This window comes from Pituophis catenifer, unplaced genomic scaffold (assembly GCF_029215685.1).
Source record: "Pituophis catenifer annectens isolate HBS135680 unplaced genomic scaffold, rPitCat1.0.hap2 SCAF_5, whole genome shotgun sequence".
Taxonomy (NCBI): Eukaryota; Metazoa; Chordata; class Lepidosauria; order Squamata; family Colubridae; genus Pituophis; species Pituophis catenifer.
In genome coordinates this window covers 102,082,415-102,108,734 of record NW_027256885.1, presented here as the reverse complement: position 1 = coordinate 102,108,734, position 26,320 = coordinate 102,082,415, and the positions used below count along the sequence as shown (strand labels likewise).

General features: G+C 50.7%; 1 protein-coding gene across 1 annotated transcript in view; it reads right to left on the bottom strand.

Annotated features, from left to right (window-relative positions):
• LOC139317752 (protein PALS2-like) overlaps positions 1–14,076 on the bottom strand; it is a 162,999-nt gene extending 148,923 nt beyond the window's left edge. Inside the window, 4 exon segments of the mRNA XM_070944819.1 lie at positions 9,664–9,721; positions 10,176–10,249; positions 11,359–11,371; positions 13,757–14,076. Coding sequence (XP_070800920.1) covers positions 9,664–9,721; positions 10,176–10,249; positions 11,359–11,371; positions 13,757–14,076 — 465 coding nt within the window.
• Positions 14,077–26,320: the final 12,244 nt, after the last annotated feature.

Genomic DNA, 26,320 nt, shown 5'->3' with positions numbered 1-26,320 from the left:
CAACCCCCACAGACATTTGTGCCTAAAAATAAGATTAAACAATACAAATTTATTTATTTATGTATTTATTTTATTTATTTGAATTTATATACCGCCCTTCTCCCAAAGGACTCAGGGCGGTGTTGTTCTGTCCCCAACCCCACGCACACACACCAACAGACGTTTAGGAGTTAAAGACCAAACCAGCCGGCAAAATCCTTTTCCTTATGATAACGGAACTTGGCAACAACCTAGTGGCTGCCTGCCAAGAGTTTATTATTTACAAAAAGGAGAGATAACTTCTCCCCACTTCTGATACATCAAAGGAAAGCAGCTCAATAATTACAGAATTAATCAAGTCCAGAGATACTCCAGCAAAGTCTTAAAGCAAAAGTCCGGCAATGCAGAATGGCATGGAAGCTTTCAGCTTTGTTCGTCACAAGGTTTGACTGGCCACCACGCTCCCTTTTATATCCAGTGGGGTGTGGTCCAGTGACTCAGCCTAATCTCGGGCACGCCCTTTCTTCTGTTGCGCACGCTTATCTCTGCGATGCTGGCGTGGGTCCAGCCAAGACTCATTACCCTCATCACTGTCCATCTGTGGCTGCGTGGACGTGCTTGGCCCTGGCCCTATCTCTTGCCCTTCGGCGGACACCAAAGGCATTGTCAGAGAGGAGGGTCCTGGAGAGGGAGGCCTTGCCAACTCCTCCCCTTCACTCTCGGAGTCCTCTCCTGACGATGACACAGGCTCCGGTAACGGAGCCACAACAGTGTTGTGGCCCCGCCCTCTGAGCCTGTCCCATCGGAGGAAGAAATCTCCGAGCATGAGGAAGAGGAGTCAGCCAGGCCTCCCTCTCCAGGCCCCTCCCCTCTGGCATTGTCTCAAGTGCCGGCCGAGGGAGAGGAGACAGCTGATTCGAGTCAAAGTGATAATGACACATCATTCCTGGACGCACGCCTCCGAAGGCGTGATAAACGTTTGCAGCAGCTTGGGAGGCGTGCTAGGGATTAGAACTGAGTCACTGGACCACACCCCAGAGACCACACCCCAGAGACTATATAATAGAGAGTGGTGGTCAAGGATCTTTTGTGACGAACAAAGCAAAACCTTGGACAGTCACTAAAGCCTCGTCCGGAACTGCTGGGAGGAATATTATTTCTGTTTGGACTTTCTTGAACGTTCGTATCTTATCTGTCTGTTTGTGAAAATAAAGTAACTTGGCAGACGGTGTGTCTATCGCTGCCAAGTCGGAGATAAGAACTGGGTGCGTTCCAAAGTGTTTCCTTAACCCTCGACTGGCTGTGTGTGTGTGTGTGGGGACGGGGACAGATCATCTTGTTCGTCACCCCATACTCCATCGTTAACCCACGATGGACCAACAGCTGCAGCAGCAGATACAGCAGATGCTGGAGGCCAATCAGCTTCTGCAACAGCAAGTAGCACAGCTAACTGCCCAACTTGCTTTGGGAAATGCTCCTGCAGCTCCACCTCCTCCCCCTCCCCGTCCGAGATGCCCAGTGAACGTGCCAGATAGGTTTTCTGGGCAGCAGGAGATGTTTCCGGCCTTCTTGGGACAATGCCAACTGTTTATGGCAATGAGGCCGGAGGATTTTCCGGATGACCGGGCTCGGGTGGCATTTGTTATCAGCTCCCTCTCGGGCACTGCCGCCCGATGGGCCACGCCCCTGTTGTTGCAAGATAGCCCCTTGTTCCTGGACTTTCAGGGCTTTTTACAACACCTGCGCACCATGTTTGAGGACCCCCTCCGGGTGCAGACGGCAGCGAGGCACATCAAGGACCTCCACCAAGGCAAGCGCCCCCTGCAGGACTATATTGCAGAGTTCCGACTGCTAGGCCAGGATTCGGCTTGGAATGAGGTGGCGCTGATGGACGCCTTCCAGGACGGCCTTTCCGACGAGATGCAGGACGAGCTGGTTCGTGTGGAGGCGCCACCGACCCTCGACGCGCTGGTGACCCAATGCCTGCGTATCGACGCCCGCTTGCAACGGCGACGGCCCCGTCGGGCTCTTCCGGAACCATCGACAGCGTCGGCACCCCCGCGTTTCGCACCGACAGCGCTCCGGACCGCACAGCGTTTTGTGGCGACAGCTGAGGAGCCTATGGAGCTCGGAGCAGCCAGACCTCAACTGACGGCCCAGGAGCGGATGCGGAGACGTCAAGGGGGGTTGTGCCTCTATTGCGGCGAGGCGGGACATTTTGCCGCCTCGTGTCCCCGGAAGCGGAGTGGACCGCTCAGGCCTGTTCCGGAGTCTCGGCGTGACCTGCCGGAAAACGGGCCAGGCCTGGCCTAGGGGAAACTCTGGGTCAGGCACGTGACCATGCCCCGCCGGAGTCGGCGGCTGTGGACTGTGAGCCCCCTCGGCACCTGATTTTGAACACCCGGGTGTTGTTGGCTAACCGGTCGGAGGGGCTCCAAGCGCACGCGCTGGTGGACTCGGGGGCCACCACGAACTTTATGGACCAGGCCTTTGTGGCCCATTACAAAGTCCCCTTGGTTCCAGTGGACCCTCCGTTGAGGGTTGAAACTATAGATGGGCGGGAACTCGTGGCGGGGCCCATCAAAACCGCTACCCAGCCCTTGCGCCTCGCCATTGGAAACCACGAGGAGGCGATCCAGTTTTACGTAACGGCGGATCTGCACTTTCCCTTGGTCCTGGGGATGGCCTGGCTTCGGGCGCACGACCCTCAGGTGGCGTGGTCGAGAAACGCCATCTCGTTCCCAAGCCTGCAGTGTGTCGACCACCTTCGCCACACCTGCGCCGGCCAGGACGTCTCTGCCCCAAACGTCTCCTTGCCTCCGGAGCTGACGCCCTTCGCCGACGTGTTCAGCGAGAAGGAGGCGGACCGCTTGCCCCCGCACCGACCCTACGACTGTGCGGTGGACCTAATGCCCAACGCGCCCCTGCCATCAGGACGCCTGTACTCCATGTCGGAGCCCGAGCTGGCCGCCTTGCGGGACTTCCTGGAAAAGAACCTGGCCCGTGGGTTCATCCGGCCTTCGACCTCCCCGCTCTCGGCCCCGGTCCTCTTCGTTAAAAAGAAGACGGGGGACTTGCGCCTCTGTTGCGACTACCGGCGCTTGAATGCCATCACAGTGCGAAATCGCTACCCCCTGCCGCTGATCCCGGAGCTGATGGAGAGGTTGCGGGAGGCCTCGATCTTCACTAAGCTCGATCTCCGAGGGGCTTACAACCTGGTGCGCGTGAGAGAGGGGGACGAGTGGAAGACGGCGTTCGGCACGCGGTACGGACACTTCGAGTATACCGTCATGCCGTTCGGGTTGACCAACGCCCCGCAGTCTTCCAGCACTTGATGAACGATGTGTTCCGGGACATGCTGGATCGGTTCGTGGTGATCTACTTGGATGACATTTTGATCTATTCCCGGACCCCGGAAAGTCACCTCCAGCATGTCCGCCAGGTCCTGCAGCGCCTGCGGGAGCACCAGCTCTATGCGAAGTTGGAGAAATTCTACTTCTTCCAGACTTCCATAGAGTTCCTTGGGCACATCATCACCCCCGAGGGCATCGCGATGGACCCGCACAAGGTGGAGGCCTTGCGCAGTTGGGAACCCCCGCGTCGGGTGAAGGACGTCCAGCGTCTGTTGGGATTCGCCAACTACTATCGGACCTTCATCCCGGGCTTCGCCACCCTGACCTTGCCGTTGACCCAGCTCCTTCGGAAGAAGGTCCCGTTCCAGTGGGGGCCCCCGCAGCAGCAGGCCTTCGAGGTCCTCAAGCAGGCCTTCCTCACGGAGCCAGTCCTGAGGCACCCCAATCCACACCGTCCGTTCGTGGTGGAGACGGACGCGTCCAACGTGGCGATTGGGGCGGTGCTGCTACAGGCTCCGGTGGATGGCGGCACTCTTTTTCCCTGCGCATACTACTCCCGGAAACTCAACCCTTCCGAGCGCAACTACACCATCTGGGAAAAGGAGTTGCTGGCCATCAAGGCCGCGTTTGAGGCTTGGCGACATCACCTCGAGGGGGCCCGACACCAGGTGGAGGTGCGGACGGACCATCGAAACCTGGAGCACCTCACCACGGCACGGAAGTTGAACCAGCGGCAGATCCGGTGGTCGTTGTTTTTCGCCCGGTTCAACTTCCACGTCACCTACATTCCGAGCAACCTCAACCAGAGGGCGGACGCGCTATCCCGTAAGCCGGAATACTTTTGCCCCAAGGACTCCCTTCCCCCCCGGACGGTGCTGCCAGCGGACTCCTTGGCCGCGGTCCAGGAACCGGTGGACCTGCGGGCTCAGGTGCTGGAAGCGCAGCGACGGGACGACTGGTCGCAGCAGCGGAGAGCGGACGTCGGCCCCGCGTCCCCATGGACTGTGGAGGAGGGCTTGCTCAGACATCGGGGTCGGCTGTACGTGCCCACGAGTCCGCTCCGAGCCCTCGTCATGAACCAGTGTCATGACAACCCCGCGGCGGGGCACTTCGGCTTCTTTAAGACTTTGAACCTGGTGACACGGACTTTTTGGTGGCCTCGGGTACGGCACGATGTGCACGCCTACGTGACGTCCTGTGTGACGTGCCGACAGGCCAAAGCCGCGTCCGGCCCCCCTCCTGGACTCCTCCAGCCGCTGCCGACACCGGAGAGACCGTGGGGAGCCATCTCCATGGACTTCCTGACAGACCTGCCCCTGTCCGCTACGTACACGACCGTCCTCGTGGTGGTGGATGCACTCACGAAGATGGCACATTTCATCCCGTGCCGCAGCCTGCCCTCGGCCCGCACCACGGCTCGCCTGTTCCTGCAACATATCTTCCGCCTCCACGGCCTGCCGGACCGGGTGGTTTCGGACCGCGGGGCCCAGTTCACGGCCCGCTTCTGGAAAAGCCTGATGGCCGCGCTGGAGGTGCAGGTGTGCCTGTCGTCGTCGCACCATCCGGAGACTGACGGGGGCACGGAGAAGGTCATCGGCATACTGGAGCAGTACCTCCGCTGTTTTGTCAACCAGCAGCAGGACAACTGGGCCGAGTACCTTCCCCTGGCGGAGTTCGCCTTTAATAACTCCCAACACACCTCCACCCAGATGACCCCGTTCCATGCCAACGTCGGATACCATCCACGGCTTTTCCCGTTGACCATCATGGACTCCCCTGTTCCCGAGACCCGGGACTTCCTCTCAGAGCTGCAGGCGGTGCAGCAACTGGTGCGGCGGCAGCTAATCCGGGCGAAAGAGGATTATAAACGGTTCGCCGATCGCGCCCGCCGGGCGACGCCACCGCTGGAAGTAGGAGATCGGGTGTGGTTGTCCACGAAACACCTCCCCACGGACCGGCCGGTACGGAAACTGGCCCAACGCTTTATCGGTCCCTTCCCTATCGAGGCGGTCATCAATCCGGTGGCCTACCGGTTGACTCTACCCCGCTCCATGCGGCTCCACCCTGTTTTTCATCGGTCCCTCCTGGTCCCTGAGGCCCCCGCGAGCCATCTCCGCCGCCCGCCGACGCCTGCCCCCCCAGCCGCAGCCGACGAGGACGACGCCTCGACGTACGAGGTGGACAGTATCCGGGACTCCCGTTGGCTGAAGGGGCGCTTCCAATACCTCATCGCCTGGAAGGGGTACGGGCCCGAGGATTTCACCTGGGTGGACGCGTCTGCCGTTCAGGCCCCTGACCTGGTGCGGGCTTTCCACGAACAGTTCCCGTCCCGACCCCATCCCGACCGTCAGACCCGGGGGAAGGGCCCTGCGGTGGGGGATAGTGTTGTGGCCCCGCCCTCTGAGCCTGTCCCATCGGAGGAAGAAAGCTCCGAGCATGAGGAAGAGGAGTCAGCCAGGCCTCCCTCTCCAGGCCCCTCCCCTCTGGCATTGTCTCAAGTGCCGGCCGAGGGAGAGGAGACAGCTGATTCGAGTCAAAGTGATAATGACACATCATTCCTGGACGCACGCCTCCGAAGGCGTGATAAACGTTTGCAGCAGCTTGGGAGGCGTGCTAGGGATTAGAACTGAGTCACTGGACCACACCCCAGAGACCACACCCCAGAGACTATATAATAGAGAGTGGTGGTCAAGGATCTTTTGTGACGAACAAAGCAAAACCTTGGACAGTCACTAAAGCCTCGTCCGGAACTGCTGGGAGGAATATTATTTCTGTTTGGACTTTCTTGAACGTTCGTATCTTATCTGTCTGTTTGTGAAAATAAAGTAACTTGGCAGACGGTGTGTCTATCGCTGCCAAGTCGGAGATAAGAACTGGGTGCGTTCCAAAGTGTTTCCTTAACCCTCGACTGGCTGTGTGTGTGTGTGTGGGGACGGGGACAGATCAAACAGGTGTACAGCCAGAATAAGAACACACAAATAGAAAAATTAATAACAATTTAAAATAAATATTAAAGAATATGGCCCGTAACTAATTAAAAACCCATTTTTAAACCTCAAGAGTTAAAAATTAAAAATTAAAGATTAAAAGTTGAAAAGAATCGGAATTAGGCCAGCCTGGCTTGTTGGAACAACAGAGTCTTGAGGGCACGGCGGAAGGTGCGTAGGTCCGGGATCCTCCGAATCTCCGGGGGCAATTCGTTCCAGAGGGCAGGTGCCCCCACAGAGAAGGCTCTCTCCTTGGGGGTCGCCAGTCGACATTGCCTGACCGACGGCACCCAGAGGAGACCCTCTCTGTGAGAGCGTACTGGCTGATGGGAGGTTATTGGTAGCAGAAGGCGGTCTCGTATCCAGGTCCTAAGCCATGGAGCGCTCTAAAGATGTTAACCAACACCTTGAATCGCACCCGGAAGACCACCGGAAGCCAGTGCAGCTCACGCAGGATAGGTGTTACATGGGAGCGCCACGTCGCCCCCACAATCACCCGCGCGGCTGCATTCTGGACCAGTTGGAGCCTCCGGGTGCTCTTCAAGGAGAGCCCCATGTAAAGAGCGTTACAGTAGTCCAGGCGGGAAGTGACGAGGGCGTGAGTGACCGTGCGCAAGGAGTCCTTATCCAGAAAGGGGCGCAACTGGCGGATCAGGCGAACCTGATAAAAGCCCCCCCGGCCACAGCCATCAGATGTTCTTCCAAGGACAGCCGTGCATCCAGGAGGACACCCAAGTTGTGGACCCTCTCCGTGGGGGCCAAAGACTCACCCCCAATAGTCAGCGATGGCGTCAGCTGGCTATATCGGGACACCGGAAGCCACAGCCACTCGGTCTTGGAGGGGTTGAGTCTGAGCCTGTTCCTCCTCATCCAGATCCGCACGGCCTCCAGGCACCGGGATATCACATCAAGGGCATCATTGGGGTGGTCCGGGGTGGAGATTTACAGCTGAGTGTCATCAGCGTATTGGTGGAACCTCACCCCCAAACCACGGATGATCTCGCCCAGCAACTTCACATAAATGTTGAACAGAAGGGGCGAGAGGACCGACCCTTGCGGCACCCCACAAACAAGGCACCTCGAGGTCGACCTCTGCCCCCTGCCAACACGAACTGCGACCAGTCGGAGAGAAAGGAGGAGAACCACCGCAACACGGTGTCCCCCACCCCCAGCCCCTCCAACCGGCACAGCATGATACCATGGTTGATGGTATCAAAAGCCGCTGAGAGGTCTAATAGGACCAGGACCGAGGAGCAACCCCCATCCCGAGCCCTCCAGAGATCATCAACGAAAGCGACCAATGCCGTTTCCGTGCTGTACCCTGGCCTGAAGCCCGACTGGAATGGATCTAGATAGACAGCTTCATCCAGGTGCTGGGAAATTGCCTAACTAATTGCCTAACTAAGGTACACCATTCAATGTGTAAAAGCCAAATATATCTTGAGGAAACATATTTTTCTTGATAAATTCAAACTACGGAAGGGGAAAGAGAAATAAAGGATTTCCAACTGCTTAGATGAATTCTATGCAAAGTTTCTCTTCCATTTGTATTCCACCTGAAACGTCAAGACTAATAGTTCCTCCCACAGCAAGAACCACAAGGCCAGTTGTATTGGAATGTGCTGGACAAAAATTTAGGAATATGTTCACAAAAATAATCTAACCATTCTTTTCTAATAACAGATGATGGAGGATGGCTAAGAACAAATCCAAAGGCATTTACAATTTCCTGTCACAGATCTAAGCTAATGAGAATTTTTCCTTCTGTAAATATATACTTTAGACAAGCCTAACTGATGCATCAGTAATTTTTGTTATCTTTCACACTAACGTACATGCCTAAGACCCATATTTTTGCATTTTATGCATACATATTCATACATGTACAAAGAAACCCATCCCAAAAAGATGGATGCTTTTTTACTCCATAAAGGCTAATATTCTTTCAGGCTACTTATATAACAATTTAAGAAGTATAGTCCATCTGTGTGCTGATTTGTATAATTTTGTTATTCTGATTAAGCATAGCAGTTACAGATGATCTCAAGACAAGCCTGATAATTTCTCCATCTTGTGTTGAGATATTTTTACAGATAGCATTATAATTGTGACCATATAGAAGGGATAGACAAATGATCTGCCCCACTTTTATGGAACAGTTCTGAATTTCTGTCTGAAATTGGGGGGTTTTCTGTTCAATGATGTCCAGTTCTGAGAGACTGCATGGACAAGTCCCTGCATTGTTTTCTTGGAAAGGTTTTTCAGAAGTGGTTTGCCATTGCCTTCTTTCTAGGGCTGATAAAGAGTGAGTGGCCCAAGATTACCCAGCCATTAGGTTTAAATCCCGGCTTCCCATTGGTTGCTGGCCATTCCAAGATGGCCACCGGGAAATTGGCGCGAAACTGAGCCTCTCTATGTCCGGGGCCTCTGCGAGGGAATCCTTTTCCCTTACCGGGCTGGCGTCTTCTTGGGTCTGTTCTTGGGTGCTCATCGCTGCTCCATGGGTTTCTAGGAGGCCTTGGAGTTTCGTGATGAGCTCTCCATTGCTGATGGGTGCTTCCATCATTTTCAGCAGGGCCATTCTCAGTTCATCTTCTTCTCGTGGCTCTTCTCTTTCGTGATCATCTGCTTCCTCCCGTGGTCTCTCTTTGCAGAGGAGTGGGCCCAGCTCGATGTCCTGTCCACTTTCAGCTGGGGTGGCTCTTGGCATGGCACCTTTGGGTGTCAGTTGAGCAGCCATCCTCTTGGTGAATGCCCTGGTGTTTACTCTGCTCTTCTTATCAGAGTAAGCGGCTTGTTCGGTCATTCTTTAGAGTTATGGGTAACCATCCTCTGCTACCAATTTGTTAATGCTGGATGGATCTAACCCAATAACTCACAGGAGACAATGGAATCTCTTCATCAATTCTTTATTCTAGGCCTGGAGTCCTCCTAGGCCCAATTCAGGGTAAAGGTCACTGACCTCTGTCTTGTCTTTGCAGGCACACATCTGGAACTGCTGGATGCCCACGTGTAGGACCCTTTTATACACCAGGGGAGGAGTCTGAGGTAAGTGGGTATGATGGGATATGGGGAGGTGCCAGCCCCTGCCTGGGAGGATTAGAAATTTACCCTGACAGTGACATTGTGCCTAAGGTAGGACTAGAACTCACAGTTTCCTGTTTTTTAGCCTGATGCCTTAATCACTACACCAAACTGGCTCTCTTGTCTGAAATTATATTTAACAGTCATTCCTTGCAGCATCCAAAATATTTTTTTAAAAAATAAATGTGATATGTATTTAACCGGAAGATTGGCTCTACTGTATGCATAGAAGATTTACATTAAATTTAACAATCTCTAACCTTACACCAGTTTGGGTCTTCTCGATTTACAATCTGAAGAATTTCTCCCTTGGAAAATGTAAGACCAGTGTCAGATCCCTAAAAGTGATACTGCCTTTCAATTGGAGGATGGGGGAGACTTGGATTCGATTTATTAGCATTGCCTGTGTCAACAGATATTTTACAACCTATATCCTGGCGCCAAAAAGCCCTGAGATCCTCTTTACCTGGAGGAATTTTTATGATAGCCATGTGGGTTGTTTCACTTTAAAGGATAACAGTGTGAATGCATGGTTGTTCGAGTTCTCAGGGAAGCTAGGAAAGAAAACATCTTCACACTTGTGTATTAGTTAAAATCTGCATTCTGGCTTAAAGGGAGGGGTCTCTACTGCTTTAATCCTACTTGTCTTGCCTAAGGGTATTCAGATCGTGCTTTAACTGGATCGCTTTCACTTCTGCTTAATAAAAGAATCCTTTTGAACAACCACGTTTCAAGAGTTCTTATTTTCTTAAGTAGGAAGGAGAGGCAATCCTTACAACCAGCTTCTTTGCATGGAATCAGATTATCATTGAATGGCTTATAATCAACGTGACACTTCACAAATACCTGAAACATAATTTTAAAAATAGCTTAAGTACAATAATTCTAATAGATTTACAAATGCTTAGCAAGTTTGTAAGTTGCTTGGAGTTTAAACCCCCCCCCCCTTTTTTTTTTTCATTTAGCAAATTTAAGGGTCCCAAGGACAATTCTGAAAGCCAATTAAGTTTCTGGCAAAGATTCAAGCTGTGTGAATTCAATGAACATGAATTACTACTGTTATCTTGTGGTCATATATATTCTCATAGTTTGTGTTTTAGGCATCCCAATCATTTTTAGATGTTTATATTCTCAGAATGCAGTCAAGGGAGGCTGAAACAATGTCAGTATTTTAATTAAGAGTGCCAGGATTCAGACTTGCATGTGTTGTAGGAAAGACAAGACTAGGCCAAGCTCTTCATTGTAGGAAAGTTTATTTGCGCAGGTTCAAACTGCAAAAGCAAGCAAAATGTCTGAACCCTGAAGGGTTGCACAAAGTGGGGCTTATATAGTGGTCAATACGTAACAGTTGCTATATAGACATATAAGGTAATATAAGGAACTAAACCGTTCCTTCCAGACATGGGAGTTGAGATAATACAGCAAGGGAGTAACATACATTATCTAAATCTGGCATGTGACATCTTGAGACAGCAGTTCCCAGAGAACAACAGGATGCATCTGTCTGGGTCACAAAGACAAAAATACATTCTTGCTAATACAACACAAAGGGGAATGGATGGTTTCAGGCCTGTTAATATCAAACATTGGTTCGAACCAAGGATTTGCCTATCTCATTTCCCCCCCTTTGTGACTCATTTCCAGAAGAGTCACATACTCAGGTTCTTCTCTCTGGAGATGTTCATATTCCCACATGGCCATCACCTGAGCAGTGGCTTTTCTTTCGACCAACATGGACAAACTATTTGATAGGGTTCTCAACATAATTGGCAACACACAAGGTATTATAACACATCCAGCTGCAATCAAACCAATGAGTGCCATGATAGCCTGTAATCCGGGAAGTTTAGGAAACCATTCACCAAACATTCCCTTTAAATCAAAACCTTTCCATATTTGAGGTGGACTGTGTGTGAGTTGTCTAATTTCAGTTGTAAGTTGCTTAACAACCTTACCGGTTTCATCAATCTGCAAGCAACAATTGGACAAATTAAATTTTCCGCAAACCCCTCTTTCCTTTGCTAATAAGTAATCTAAAGCTAGTCGATTTTGGTACACATCTGTCCTAATTTTATCAGTGGCCTCCGATAAGATATTAAGTGCCTTATCTATTCTTATCCCAGCCAAATCCAACACTGCCTGGAGCCTAATGATCCGGTTCAGCATATAAATTGGTGTTCTATATCCCCACGAACCATCTTCAGCCCAGGTTGCTCTTCCATATGTACAGACTATTCTTTCATTCGTCCATACTTCATCGTCCTTCTCATATGCAGACAGCTCCTTACATGGGAAATCCGAAAAAGCAGTAGAGATTTCCCTCCTTACTCTGTGACCAATCTGTTCATACAATGGGACCCCTAATATTTGCCTAGATTGTATAGGAAGGAGGAAAAAGGACGGCTTAATCCATCCTAAAACACAGGAACCTGACCAATTATATGGAAGTTCTTCATAGGCCAATTTTCCACAGATCCAATACATATTTTTAGGTGCTATCCATTCCTGGGTTGGTTGCAGATCAGTGAGATAGTTTAAGAATGTAAGGTTAAACTTATCAGGTGGAGATAAATTACTAGGAGACGTCCACTGTTGATACCCAACAAGCCAAGACCCCAAACAGATCAACTGCCCAACATTTTCTGAACCTTCTCTAACAAAACAATTTCTCCCCACTAAATTAGTGGTAAGCGTCCAGACTATACCTGATAGATGCACCCTTTTCGTGATATTTCCAGCCCGGGAAAGGTTGTTGTAAACCGATGGATTGGCCTCCATCGCCTCCCAAGGCCATTGCTCTCCCATATTAGTCCCTCCACATACAAAACAGTTCTTAACCATTAACATTTTAGCCACTTCCTCAGCCAATTCTATAAACAGATTATTAGCCTTAGTACTGATTGGTAAAGGCTTATGAAATTTTTGCAAGTTATCGTATACAGACCATCACAGTGATCGCACTTCTCCTTCAAAAACTTGTGCAACTTTGATGGTCAGATACGTCTGTGGATCTTTGCCTGTTCCATCAATTCCAAAACCATAGCTGGCTACTGGTGGGTGAGTGCGAGCTATCTCCATTACCACTTTATTATCAGATCCTCTTCTGAATGAATCAATGTGTTTACAACCTGCATAACCTCCTCCAGTGTAGTCACACACACATTTCCAACCTGAACATTGTGTACTGCCAGCACATGGGAGCCATTGATTGGGATTCCCGTATGCCCAATTAAGATTGGATTGGCACAAGTATTTATGATTATGAATGTATGTGTGTACCCATACCTGATCTCCACACGGTGTTCCTTTTCCTTTATTCATGGCCACACATGCATCAAAACTCAAGGATAAGGGTTGTTTCCCTTGTTTCAACTGAAGAGTATAATTTAACAAATATAACCGTCCTTCACCTTCCGGATCCTGACGAGTTCCTTCCTTGGCTAAGCCTGCCCACAATGTCACATTCAGGCGGATGGGAACAGCTGGATTATAACATATGGTTTTGTTTTGAAGCAAGCATAAACTGTACATAGTATGATTATGAACACATGTTGCATCTAAAGACATACACCCCCTCGGAGCTTGTGTGTGATATATCAATGTATTAATAAGCTTGTCTCCCACTCTCGCTTTTGTCACACATGGAGTGCACCTATCTATTTCTTGACTAACCTCCTTTCCTTTACCCTTCAGATGTTCAACTTCCCTAGGTTTCCGAGTTTTCTTGGTACCTTTCCTAGGGGCTCTCAAGGTAACCCCAAATTCTATCTGTTGTAAATGTAAAACACAAGTCCCCTGCCAACCGAGTCTCAACTGGGCTATAGTAGTGACCCGCTCCCATCCCCAGTATAAGGGATTGCCACATTCCAAGGTAACTGGGGGGCTCCCCGCTTTGTAGGGAGCTTTAATACATATTCCTATTCTAAAAGCATAACCCACATATTGACAGGCCTGTGGGTTTGAGTAACCACGGTTCTGGCAGGCATTCGTAACAATCCTATCAAATGCTTGTGGATATTGACACAGATGTGGCAAAAGACCATTCCAGCATTCAGGGGTGAAAGACAAAGGCGGAGTTCCATCACAACTGCCAGATCCCACAGTATAGGCCTGTATGATGCGGGGTCGTTCATCAGGGTCGCTCCATTGACCTAAATTAGTAATACATACATGATTAGTTAACACAATTGATACATATACTAAAAGAAAAAGCATAACTATTTGCAGCTCCATCGCCGTTCGCATCTTCACCCGTGCGTAGAAAGCCAGCTTCCGGAGTGGCTCAGCAGGGGTTTCTTCACTGCTGTGCGTAGAGAAACCTATTCCCGGTAAGGCTTCAGCAGAGCAGCTCACTGGTTCTGTTTTCGACTAAAGGTCAACTTGGTCGGCTTCTTCTGATCGACCTTCACCGTCCAACCAAGGTCAGCAGCTGGTTTAACACATGTCCAATGTATCCACAATTTGGATTCTGCAATTTTAATAGCAAGCGGTGAGGCCATGATAACAGTATATGGTCCTTTCCATCTGCCCTCTAACTGTTCCTTTTTCCAATGTTTGACCCACACCATATCTCCAGGTTTGTACGGGTGGCAGCGAGTAACCAATCTAGAAGGAACCTGTTCCATCACATATGGTTGGAGCTTCTCAACCTGTTTGTTAAGTTCCTGTACCATCTCTAAATTCCACACACACCCCTTGTGACCTAAGTCTGGCTACCCAGTGAGATTCTTTCGTAAAAGATTGGGAGGGTGGCCAAACATGAGTTCATATGGTGATAACTTATGCTGTCCCCTCGGGGAGCTTCGAATTGCATACAGAGCCAAAGGAAGGGCATCTGGCCATTTAAGATGGCTTTCAGTACAGATTTTGGTAATTCTTTCTTTCAAGGTGCGGTTCATTCGTTCAGCCGACATTCCCAATTGAGGATGAAACGCACTGTGAAACCTCCAATGTATGCCCACCGCATTGGCAACTGCTTGATTAACTTGGTGGACGAATTCAGGGCCATTATCTGAAGAAATATGGCCGGGTATACCAAATCTGGGAATGATCTCTTTCAGCAGAATTCGAGCCACCTCCCTTGCTTGTTTAGTCTTTGTGGGAAAAGCCTCTGGCCAGCCAGTATACATATCAACCATAACTAACAGTGCTTTATAAAATCCACACCTTGGCATATCAGTGAAATCTATCATAACATAATCCATTGGAATGTAGGACTTGGGTATTGCTCCAGGGGGCAGCAGCGGTCCTTGTCTTGGATTGACTCTGGCACAGGTGACACACTTGGCAACTGTCCCTGCAGCAATACCAGCAAGACCATTAATATAATAATCCCTGCTTAAAGCTGATTCCAACGCTGTCTTCCCCATATGAGTAGTTTTGTGTGCTAACTGAGCTAGCGTCCAGGCTACTGATGACGGCACAAAAATCCTTTTGTCAGGCAACACATACCATCTGTCCTCAACTTTTGCTTTCAAATCAGTTACAGCTTTCACACTTTCCTTTTGTGAATATGAAGGTTTAATCTCCGGTGGCAACACTCCAAGCACCATAGCAACTTGAAGAAGCAAATCGGGGGGTGAGTCATCCCTTTTTGCAGCCTCTCTTGCTTCCATATCAGCAGCCCTATTTCCTATCACCACCTTATCATCGCCTCTCTGATGTCCTCTACAATGCATCACAGCAACTTTCTTTGGCTTATTAACAGCTTCAATCAGGCGACTTATCAACTGGCCATGCAAAATGTCTTTTCCTGCTGAGTCCTTAAAACCTCTCTCCTTATACACAGCACCATGTGCATGTAAAGTAAGAAATGCATATTTACTATCTGTCCACACATTCAAACTTTTTCCTTCTGCCAATTCCAAAGCTCTTATCAAGGCCCATAATTCAGCTACTTGTGCACTAGATCCTTTACTCAAAGGGCCGCTTTCAATCACTTCCCCATCTCCCACAACAGCATATCCCGATAACCTATTGCCATCAATGATGTAACTGGATCCATCAGTGTACCAATTCAGCTGTGCATCAATCAATTCATTTTCATTTCATTTCATTTCATTTTATTTAATTTGTATACCGCCCTACTCCCGAAGGACTCAGGGCGGTGAACAGGCACAGAATAAAACACGTAAAATACAAAAATTAAGAACAGAAGTAAAATCGAATTAAATCAATTTAGCCCAAGACAAATTTAAAACCCCAGGTTAAGAACAAGTTAAAATTTACATTAAAATTTACATTAAAAAAGAATGGGAAAGGTTAGGCCAGACCAGCCTGGTGAAATAAAAAGGTTTTAAGAGCGCGCCGGAAGGTGCGTAGATCTGGGATCCTCCGTATCTCCGGGGGGAGCTCGTTCCAGATAGTAGGTGCCCCCACAGAGAAGGCTCTCCCCTTGGGGGCCGGCGGCCGACATTGTTTGGCCGACGGCACCCGGAGGAGTCCCTCTCTGTGAGAGCGTACCGGCCGGTGGGAGGCTGTTTGCGGCAGCAGGCGGTCCCGTAAATAACCAGGCCCTAAGCCATGGAGCGCTCTAAAGGTGGTAACCAAAACCTTGAAGCGCACCCGGAAGACCACCGGGAGCCAGTGCAGCTCGCGCAGGAGAGGTGTTACATGGGAGCGCCATGTCGCTCCCATTACCACCCGCGCGGCCGCACTCTGCGCCAGTTGGAGCCTCCGGGTGCTCCTCAAGGGGAGCCCCATGTAGAGAGCATTGCAGTAGTCCAGGCGGGAAGTGACGAGGGCATGAGTGACCGTGTTTAAAGAGTCCCGATCCAGAAAGGGATGCAACTGGCGAATCAGGCGAACCTGATGGAAAATCCTCCCGGTCACGGCCGTCAGGTGCTCTTCTAAAGACAGCCATGAATCCAGGAGGATGCCCAAGTTGCGAGCCCTCTCCGTGGGGGCCAGCGATTCACCCCCAATAGTCAGCGATGGCGTCAACTGACTATATCGGGACGTCGGAAACCACAGCCACTCAGTCTTGGATGGGTTGAGCCTGAGCCTGTTCCTTCCCATCCAGATCTGCACCGCCTCCAGGCACCGGGACATCACTTCAAGGGCATCGTTGGGGTGGTCCGGGGTGGAGATGTACAGCTGAGTATCATCAGTGTACTGATGGTACTTCACCCAGAAACCATGGATGATCTCACCCAGTGGCTTTACATAAATGTTGAACAGAAGGGGCGAGAGGACCGACCCTTGTGGCACCCCACATATAAGGCACCTCGGGGTCGACCTCTGCCCCCCTGCCAACACAGACTGCGACCGGTCGGAGAGAAAGGAGGAGAACCACCGCAACACAGTGCCTCCCACCCCCAACTCTTCCAACCGGTGCAGCATGATACCATGGTCGATGGTATCAAAAGCTGCTGAGAGATCTAATAGGACCAGGACAGAGGAGCAACCCCTGTCCCGAGCCCTCCAGAGATCATCCACCAACACGACCAATGCCGTTTCCGTGCTGTACCCAGGCCTGAAGCCCGACTGGAACGGATCCAGATACGCCGTTTCATCCAGGTGCTGGGGGAGCTGTCGCGCAACCACACTCTCAACAACCTTCACCATAAAGCGAAGCTGGAGACCGGACGATAATTCGACAACACTGCCGGATCCAGGGAAGGCTTCTTGAGGAGAGGCCTCACCACCACCTCTTTCAAGGCGGTGGGGAAGTCACCCTCACTCAATGAAGCATTTATAATCCCCTGGAGCCAGCCTCGCATCACCTCCTGGGAAGCCAGCACTAACCAGGAGGGACACGGGTCCAACAAACATGTGGTCGCATTCAGTCTCCCCAGAATCCTATCCATGTCATCAGGAGTCACAGGATCAAACTGATCCCAGATAACATTCTCAAGACCTGCCCCAGTCGTCCCCCTGAACCTACCCAGTCAGAGTACAGATCTTCCCGAATCTGAGTGATTTTGTCATACAGATACTGTACAAAATCCTCGGCTCTACCCTCCAAGGGGTCCTCCCGCACTCCCTGGTGGAGTAAGGAGCGGGTCACCCTAAACAGGGCGGCCGGGCTATTATCTGATGACACAATAAGAGCAGCAAAATAATTACATTTCTCTGCTTTTATCACCACTAGGTAATTCCTAATATGAAATCTTACCAGTGTCCGGTCGGATTCAGAAAGGCTGGCCCTCCAACTGCTCTCTAGGCGTCTTTTCTGGCGCTTCATCTCCCTCAGCTCCTCAGTGAACCAGGGAGCCAGGTGAGATTGGCACCAGGTCAGAGGCCGCAAAGGCATGACCTGATCCAGAGCTCCAGCAGCCGACCTATCCCAGGTGGCCACTAGTTCTCCAGTCGAGGCGTGTGCCAGAGCCTCAGGAAATGGCCCAAGCTCCATCTGGAACCTATCAGGTTCCATCAGGCGCCTGGGGTGGAACCATCTTACCGGCTCTGCCTCTCTGTGGCAGGGTGCAGCGGTTCGAAGGTCAAGGCGAAGGAGTGAGTGATCTGACCATGACAAGGGCTCGGTGACTATATCCCCTATCTCAAGATCACTCAATCACTGTCCAGAGACAAAAACTAAGTCCAGCGTGTTTCCCCCCATGTGGGTAGGGCCATGAATTAGCTGGGTCAGGTCCATAGCTGTCATGGAAGCCATGAACTCCCGAGCCATCTCAGACATCTCACCCATGGACAGCAGGTTGAAATCCCCCATGACCATAAGGCTGGGGGTATCAACCGCCACTGCGGCGATGACGTTGAGTAGCTCAGGCAGGGCTGCTGCCACGTGGCAGGGAGCCAGGTACGTGATCAGCACACCCATCTGAACCCCATGAGCCCACTTCACAAGGAGGGACTCACAGCTGGCTGTCTGAGGGACAGTGGCCTCCCTCAGTCTAAGACCTTCTTTAATAATAACCGCTACCCCCCCCACCCCTCCCCTGTGACCTCGGCTGATGAAATGCATGGAAACCTGGTGGGCACATTTCTACGAGGGCCCCCCCCCCCTCTGGGCCCAATCAGGTCTCCGTAATACCTGCCAGGTCCGCTCCCCCCTCCTGCACGAGATCACAGATGAGGGGGGCCTTATTTACTACAGACTTGGCATTGCACAGCATCAGCCGAAGGCCTGGGCCCTTAGGATATCAATGGGATATCAGTCAGATCTGGCCGTGTCGAATAAACCTTATCCAGCACCTGTAAACAATCATGTGTAGGCACTGATTCAGTAGGCAACAGAGTGGCTGGATTCAATCAATTAGACACAATCAATTTAACCTGAGGATTCTCAATCATTATTGCTTGGTACTTTGCCAATCGCTGGCCACTTATCCACAGATGACCTTTTATATCTATTATGGACTGCACGGCATGCGGGGAATGCACATTGATGGGGCAAGAAAAAGTGAGTTTGTTGCAATCTTGTATCAGTTCTACAATAGCCGCCAGCACCTTCAAACAATGGGGCCATCCCTTTGCTACTCCATCCAATTGTTTTGACAAATAAGCTACCGGTTGTTGCCAGCTACCTAAAGGCTTGGTAAGCACCCCTAAAGCAATATTCTTGCTAGTATCCACATATAGATTAAAAGGCTTTTGTAAATTAGGCAATGCCAAAGCTGGCGCCTGTGTCAAAGCTTCTTTAATGTCTTTAAAAGCTCTTTTCTGATCTCCTCCCCATTCAAGGGGCTCTATGTTAGCACCTCTAGTGGCGGCATACAAGGGAGCAGCTATCAAAGCAAAGTTAGTCTAGTCCCAGAGCCCGACTTCCTTTCTCAATGTCATATCCTAAATACCTAACATGCTTTTTCACCAATTGTGCTTTCTTCCTTGACACTCGGTACCCACACTCAAGCAACAGTTCTAACAATACCTTTGTGTTGTCCCAACATAAATCCTCTGACTGTCCTGTTATTAACACATCATCAACATATTGTAAAACTGTATCCCCTTGCTGAAGAGGAACATAATACTGCAAATCAGTGGCTAGGGCAGTTCCAAACAAAGTAGGTGAGTTCTTAAACCCTTGAGGTAACCGAGTCCAAATGTATTGTGTTTTTGTCCCAGTGTGGGGGTGTTTCCACTCAAATGCAAACAACGGCTGGCTTATTGGATGTATCGGAATAGTGAAAAAGGCATCTTTCAAATCAATAACAGAAAACCAACTGGCTTGCGGGGGGATCAAACTGAGCAGGGTATATGGGTTCGGCACGGCCGGATGTAGGGTCATGGTCAGGTTATTCACGGGACGAAGGTCCTGAACAGGGCGGTAAGACCCGTCAGACTTTTTAATTGGGATAATTGGGGTGTTCCAAGGGGACTGAATATGCACCAGTACTCCTGCTTTTAAATATTTTTGGATACTTTCATAAATGGCATAAATGGCTTCCCTGGAAACTGGCCTCTGACCTATGTGCACCAACCTAGCCCCCGGCTTTACCTCAACCACCACCGGTGGGTGATGGGCGGCAAAGCCTGTGTCAGCATTCCAATTTATGATCTCCTCCAGCGCTGACATGAATGAGAGAGGGAGAAGCTTTGCTTTAATGATGAGATGAACTTTTACCTAGTTTCCTGCTTTTTAGTAGATAGTGTTACCTGGGTGACAGAGGGAGGGGGGAATTCCTGTGAATAGAGAGTGCTTGGGACGGAGAGATGGATCTGCACGATGGCCAATGAGACATTGGGGTTGAAGAACGGAAAGGGAGGGGTGTGGAAGGAGGTGCCAGTTTTGGCTGCACAAAGAGTTCAGGGATGTCATTCTTTCTATTCTTAAATAAAGAAAAGATTCATCAGAGACCTTGCGTTTGAGAATGAAGTTTATTTAAGATAGCAGCGAAACCTGACAGACAGCCAAAACTCCTCCAAAGCCAGGCTGGCTGATTTTAAATCATCCCGCTCCCTCCCAGATGTGTGGTCGGACTGGAGGTTATCTCTGGACACTATGGCTGAAGCCAAGCTCTCGGAGGAAAGTCTGCTTCAAGCAACGGGAGGGGAACCGGCCGTGATCCCAGCCAGTTTGGAAAGTACGAAGGCTCAACTCTCCCCGCCCTCCCCCTCGGCAGAACTTCAAGCCAAGAAATGGGAGCCAGATAAGTACCAGGGGATTGTGCCAAAAGCCTCCGAGGCTGAATTTCCCTTTCCAAACGTGAAAGATAAAGAGAAACCCCTAAGCGAATTGGGGAGGGCGACCTGGCTATGGGAATGGGAGCAAGCCAGGAAACAAACCAAGCACCAAGAAATTCTAAAGAAGCCACTCGAAAGCCCCATAGATGAGTTGAAAGAGAAATTTGACCCTGCCACCCTTCGGGGGAGGGGCCATCTTGCAGACCCAAAGAAAAGAGAGAACCAGTCTGGGCTGTTGATCCAAGAGGCCGTAGGCCAAAGCGCAGCCCTTCCCCCCTCCACAGCAGAAGGAGGAGGAGCCCAACGACGCATCCATGGGTTCCCCCCCCTCCCAGCAAGCAGCGAAGCCTAGATGAGGCAGTACCTCCCTACCCCAGGATGAGAGACGAGGCAGAGGACTATCAACATCAAGGCCGGCCCTACAGAGCTCAGCACAGAGAGGAGAGGGCAGAGAGGGAGGAACCACCCCAGTTCAGAGGGAAGTTCGATGGTGACCCAGATAATCTCGCCCAATTCCTCGATTCAGCTGAGATATACATAGAGCATTTTGGACACCTCTACCCTTTCCCCAGAGCCCTAGTGAATGCTATCTCAGAAGGGTTGGAGGGAGAAGCAAAGAGGTGGTCAGCATCCCTCTACAAAAACAGGGGCCCCCAGCTGCAAGATGCAGACGGGTTCTTGCAACTATTGAGAGCCCGTTATGAGGAGGAGGAAGAGGACCCCTATGTGGAAGATGAGTTCAGAAACCTAATACAGAAGGGGAAGCCTATCAGAGAGCATATCCGTGAATTCAGGAGAGTCATTGGGACACTGCCTCCCCTACCAGAGCGATTGCTGGTGTATTTTTTTAGAACAAGCCTAGATAAGAGAATTTCCCAAGTGACTGCCTTTCGGGACATCCCAAACCGACTCTCCGAATGGTTCTGGGTAGTGATAAAAGTCGACAGAGGGCTGCGGGCAAACGACATGTCAAAACCACCAGATGGAAAGGAGAGAGGCCGACCGGACCAGGGACCACCCAACAGATGAGAAACCCCAACATCACAGCCCACTCAGAGGCCAGCCGCCCCACGGAACCCACTGAAATGCTACAGATGTGGGGGGAGTGGCCACGTAGCAGTAAGATGTGGAACCCCTAGACCGGGACCAGCTCCACCGCCCAAAGCACGACCGGAACGAGGGCCCAAACACGCCACCCACGTACCACGGAAAGCTCCCCAAAGCCCGGAGTTTTTCGCTCACCTGACTGAAACCAGAGGGATCCCAGATGAGGGAGATCAGTCCCCCGAACCCTATGACACGGAGGACGAAGGCAAGGACGACCCGATGGTGAGTGGACCCGTCCATCCTTTTCTTTTCCCCATACACCTAACAGCCCCCAAAACAGGGACCCAAGGGACTTTCCAAGCCCTAATATACTCTGGTAGCACAAGGTGCCTAATTAACCTACCCACAGTTCTAAAGTTTAGTTTAGTTTAGTTTATTTGATTTGTATACCGCCCTACTCCTGAAGGACTCAGGGCGGTGAACAGCCAAGCAATAAAATACATAAATACACAAAATTTAAAAACCAGATAAAATCAAATTAAATCATTTTGGCCCGGACAGATTAAAACACCCCAATAATTTAAAAACAGATTAAAATTTACATATTAAAAGAGGGAGGAGATTAGGCCAAGCCCGCTTGATGGAATAAAAAGGTCTTCGCAGCGCGGCAGAAGGTGCGCAGATCCGGGATCCTCCGTATCTCTGGGGGGAGCTCATTCCAGACGGTAGGTGCCCCCACAAAGAAGGCTCTCCCCCTAGGGGCCGCCAGCCGACACTGTTTGGCTGACAGCACCCGGAGGAGTCCCTCTCTATGAGAGCGTACTGGCCGGTGGGAGGCTATTGGTGGTAGTAGGCGGTCCCATAAATAACCAGGTCCTAAGATCCCCTAAAATTGGGGATCCGAGCTAAAAAGCTCAAACAACCAATTCGCTTTGAGCAAGTTGATGGGTCCCTAGTGGGGGGAGCGTACGCCACACACTTGACTGAACCCGTGAGACTAGAACTAGCAGATCACTGGGAAACGATCTGCTTCATAATAGCCCCCAAGATGACAGACCCGGTCATATTGGGACTCTCGTGGTTGGACAAATGGGGCCCAATCATTTGGTGGCAAGAGGGGACCCGCAGGCTGAGGATAGCAAAGGGCCCCCAACCCCTACCTCCCCAACCAGGAGAATTCCCTCCCACGCTGGGACCCCAAAGCCGCCCGCCACTGCAGAAGAAAACACCGCCAACACAAGGGTCCCTTCCAGAAGGTACAGCGAAGCAATTGGCAGCCGCACCCGCCAGCGCTTGTAATACAGATCAGATCCCAGGGGAGTACCAAGACCTTGCAGAGGTATTCAGCGAGGCCGAGTGTGACATTCTACCCCCCCACCGCGAGACCGATTGTGCCATCGAGATTATCCTGGGAGTGAAACTACCCAAACCTAAAATGTATGCCATGACGCCCCATGAAATGCAGGAAATGCGGGACTACATAGACAAGAACTTACGAAGGGGATTTATTGAGCCAGTAAAACCAAGGGTAGCGGCGCTGGTCCTGTTTAAAGAGAAAAAGGACGGCTCTATGAGACTGGTGGTCGATTTTCGAAGTATCACCGCCGTTTGCGTACACAACTTATACCCCCTCCCCCTCACAAAGGACATGCTGGCCCACCTAGCTAAAGGAAAGGTTTTCACCAAACTAGACTTTCGAGAAGCTTATTACCGAGTATGCATCAAGGCAGGAGATGAATGGAAAACAGCATTCAACTGCCCCCTGGGTAGTTTCCAGTTCAAGGTAATGCCCTTTGGATTGCAAGGAGCCCCGGCAGTGTTCATGCAGTTGATAAATGAAGTCCTACATGAGCACCTTTACAAAGGGGTCCTCGTCTACCTGGACGATATTCTCATCTACACGGAGACCATAGATGAACATATACCCCTCGTCCACCAAGTACTGAAAAAACTGCTGAGGGCAAACCTGTATGTCAAACTGTCAAAATGCGATTACCACCAATCACGGCTAGACTACCTAGGCTACCGAGTATCAAACGAGGGGATAGAAATGGACCCAGCCAAGGTCCAATCAGTTCTACAATGGCAGCCCCCTCGCATCCGCAGACAACTGCAAAGCTTCCTAGGCTTCGCAAACTTTTACAGACAATTCATCCCCTCATTCGCGAGAATTGCCAAACCTTTGACGGACCTCCTAAAGACAGGAAGCCCAACAACGAAACCCCGCTCGGGACAACCCCTACAGTGGGATCTGACCTGCCAACAGGCATTCGAGACGCTAAAAGGAATGTTTGCGAAAGAACCTGTCTTAAAACTCCCTGATCCTGAACAGCCTTTCGTCATCCAAGCAGACGCAAGTGATGTGGCAGTAGGAGCCGTGTTACTCCAAAAGAACAGCCAAGGTAATCTACAACCCTGCACCTACACCTCCCGCAAACTCACCGACACGGAGAGGCGATGGGCGGCGTGGGAGAAGGAAGCGTTCGCAGTAAGATGGGCGTTTTTGACCTGGCAGCACCTACTAGAGGGAGGCCAGAAACCGTTTGAAGTCTGGACTGATCATAAAAACCTGGAGGCCCTAAAAACCCCACGGAAACTGTCACCCAGGCAAGTCCGATGGGCTCAATACTTTCAATTTCGAGCTTAAGCACATCCCAGGAGGGAGGAATTTCCTGGCTGACGCCCTCTCCCGGATGCCCCAATACAACAGTGAGCGGGAGCAGGTAGTGAATGCCATCATCCCCTCCACCCAAGCAGCGGCTCAAGTGATCACCAGACAGCAACAACGTGACCAGCAGGGCCAACTTGCAAGTGACTTAACCGCAAAATTAAAAAATGAAACACTGACAGACCCCTGGTTCCGAGACAATCAACATCTCTTGACAAAAAGAGATGACCTAGCATGGAAGGGGACAAAGCTCTATGTCCCACAGACTTTACGCACCTTGATTCTCAAGAGGAGCCACGACGTTAAACCAGCGGGACACTTCGGGTTCCTAAAGACTCTGCACCTAGTACGAAGGCAGTTCTGGTGGCCCCACATGAGAAAGGACGTAGACAGTTATGTAAAAAGCTGCACCATTTGTGCCACGATGAAGACAAGACCAGGGTGCCCGCCTGGACTGTTGCAACCAGTAGCTGAACCGACAAGACCATGGGAGGAGATTGCGATGGACTTCATAGTAGACCTACCGAGGAGTAGTGGGAATACAGTGATCTGGACTGTAATAGACTTATTCTCCAAACAGGCACACTTCATTCCTTGCAGCGGACTGCCCTCAGCCCACCAGTTATCCAAACTGTTCCTGAAACACATCTACCGCCTGCATGGAGTCCCCAGGAGAATCATCTCCGACCGAGGGGTCCAGTTCACAGCAAAGTTCTGGAGGGAGTTCCTACGATCCATAGGGTCATCCCAAGGGCTCAGCTCAGCATTTCACCTGAGCACCAATGGGGGGGCAGAAAGACTGAACGCTATGATAGAACAGTATTTAAGATGCTATGTCGACTACCAGCAGTCCAATTGGGCAGACCTCCTATCTTTTGCGGAGGTCGCATATAATAATGCTGTCCACAGCAGCACGGGGCTAACCCCGTTCAAAGTAGTGAGTGGTATGGATTTTGTACCCATGCCAGAGTACCCGAGGGAGCCCCCTTCCTCAGTCAGCTTGACTGACTGGATGGCAATGTTGAGAGAAACTTGGGAGAATGTTAAGAGGGCGCTGGCCAAGGCGGCTCAATCTTATAAGAAACAGGCAGACAAGCGCCGAACTCCCCAAAGACCATTTCAGTTGGGAGAGAAAGTCTACCTTTCCACCAAGTACTTGAGACTTAGACTCCCGAGCAAGAAATTGGGCCCAAAATTTATAGGACCGTTCCCCATAGTAAAAATAATCAACCCCGTTACAGTACAACTGCAGTTGCCACGGCTCCTGGGGAAGATTCACCCCGTTTTTCACAGTAGCCTTCTGAAGCCTGTACTGGGGTCTACTTTAAGGCTGACACCACGTGAACCCCCTGGGCCCCTGGTTGTTGGGGCCAAACTCACTACGAAGTGAAGCGAATTCTTGACTCAAGATGGCACAGGGGGCGCCTCCAGTACTTAATTAAATGGAAGGGTTACCCGTTGTCAGAGGCTTCCTGGGTGAAGAGCTCAAACATCCAAGCTGACCGCCTTATAGCAAAATTCCATGCAGACCACCCGGGCAAGCCGGGAGGGGGGGTTTCGCATCCAAGGAGGGGATAATGATACTTATCTTGTTGTGTTTTTTTTCTATGGGGCAGGTTACATCGGAGAAGTGAAGGGAGAGGGGCCGGATGTCAGCGTTCCAATTTATGATCTCCTCCAGCGCTGACATGAATGAGAGAGGGCGAAGCTTTGCTTTAATGATGAGATGAACTTTTACCTAGTTTCCTGCTTTTTAGTAGATAGTGTTACCTGGGTGACAGAGGGAGGGGGGAATTCCTGTGAATAGAGAGTGCTTGGGATGGAGAGATGGATCTGCACGATGGCCAATGAGACATTGGGGTTGAAAAACGGAAAGGGAGGGGTGTGGAAGGAGGTGCCAGTTTTGGCTGCACAAAGAGTTCAGGGATGTCGTTCTTTCTATTCTTAAATAAAGAAAAGATTCATCAGAGACCTTGCATTTGAGAATGAAGTTTATTTAAGATAGCAGCGAAACCTGACAGCCTGGTGGGTTATCCTCCGCCCACAATCCAGGCACCTCAAATTGCATCCGCTTCTCTTTCAGAGTCTCTATGCCAACCTGTCTTCCCATCATCAATCTC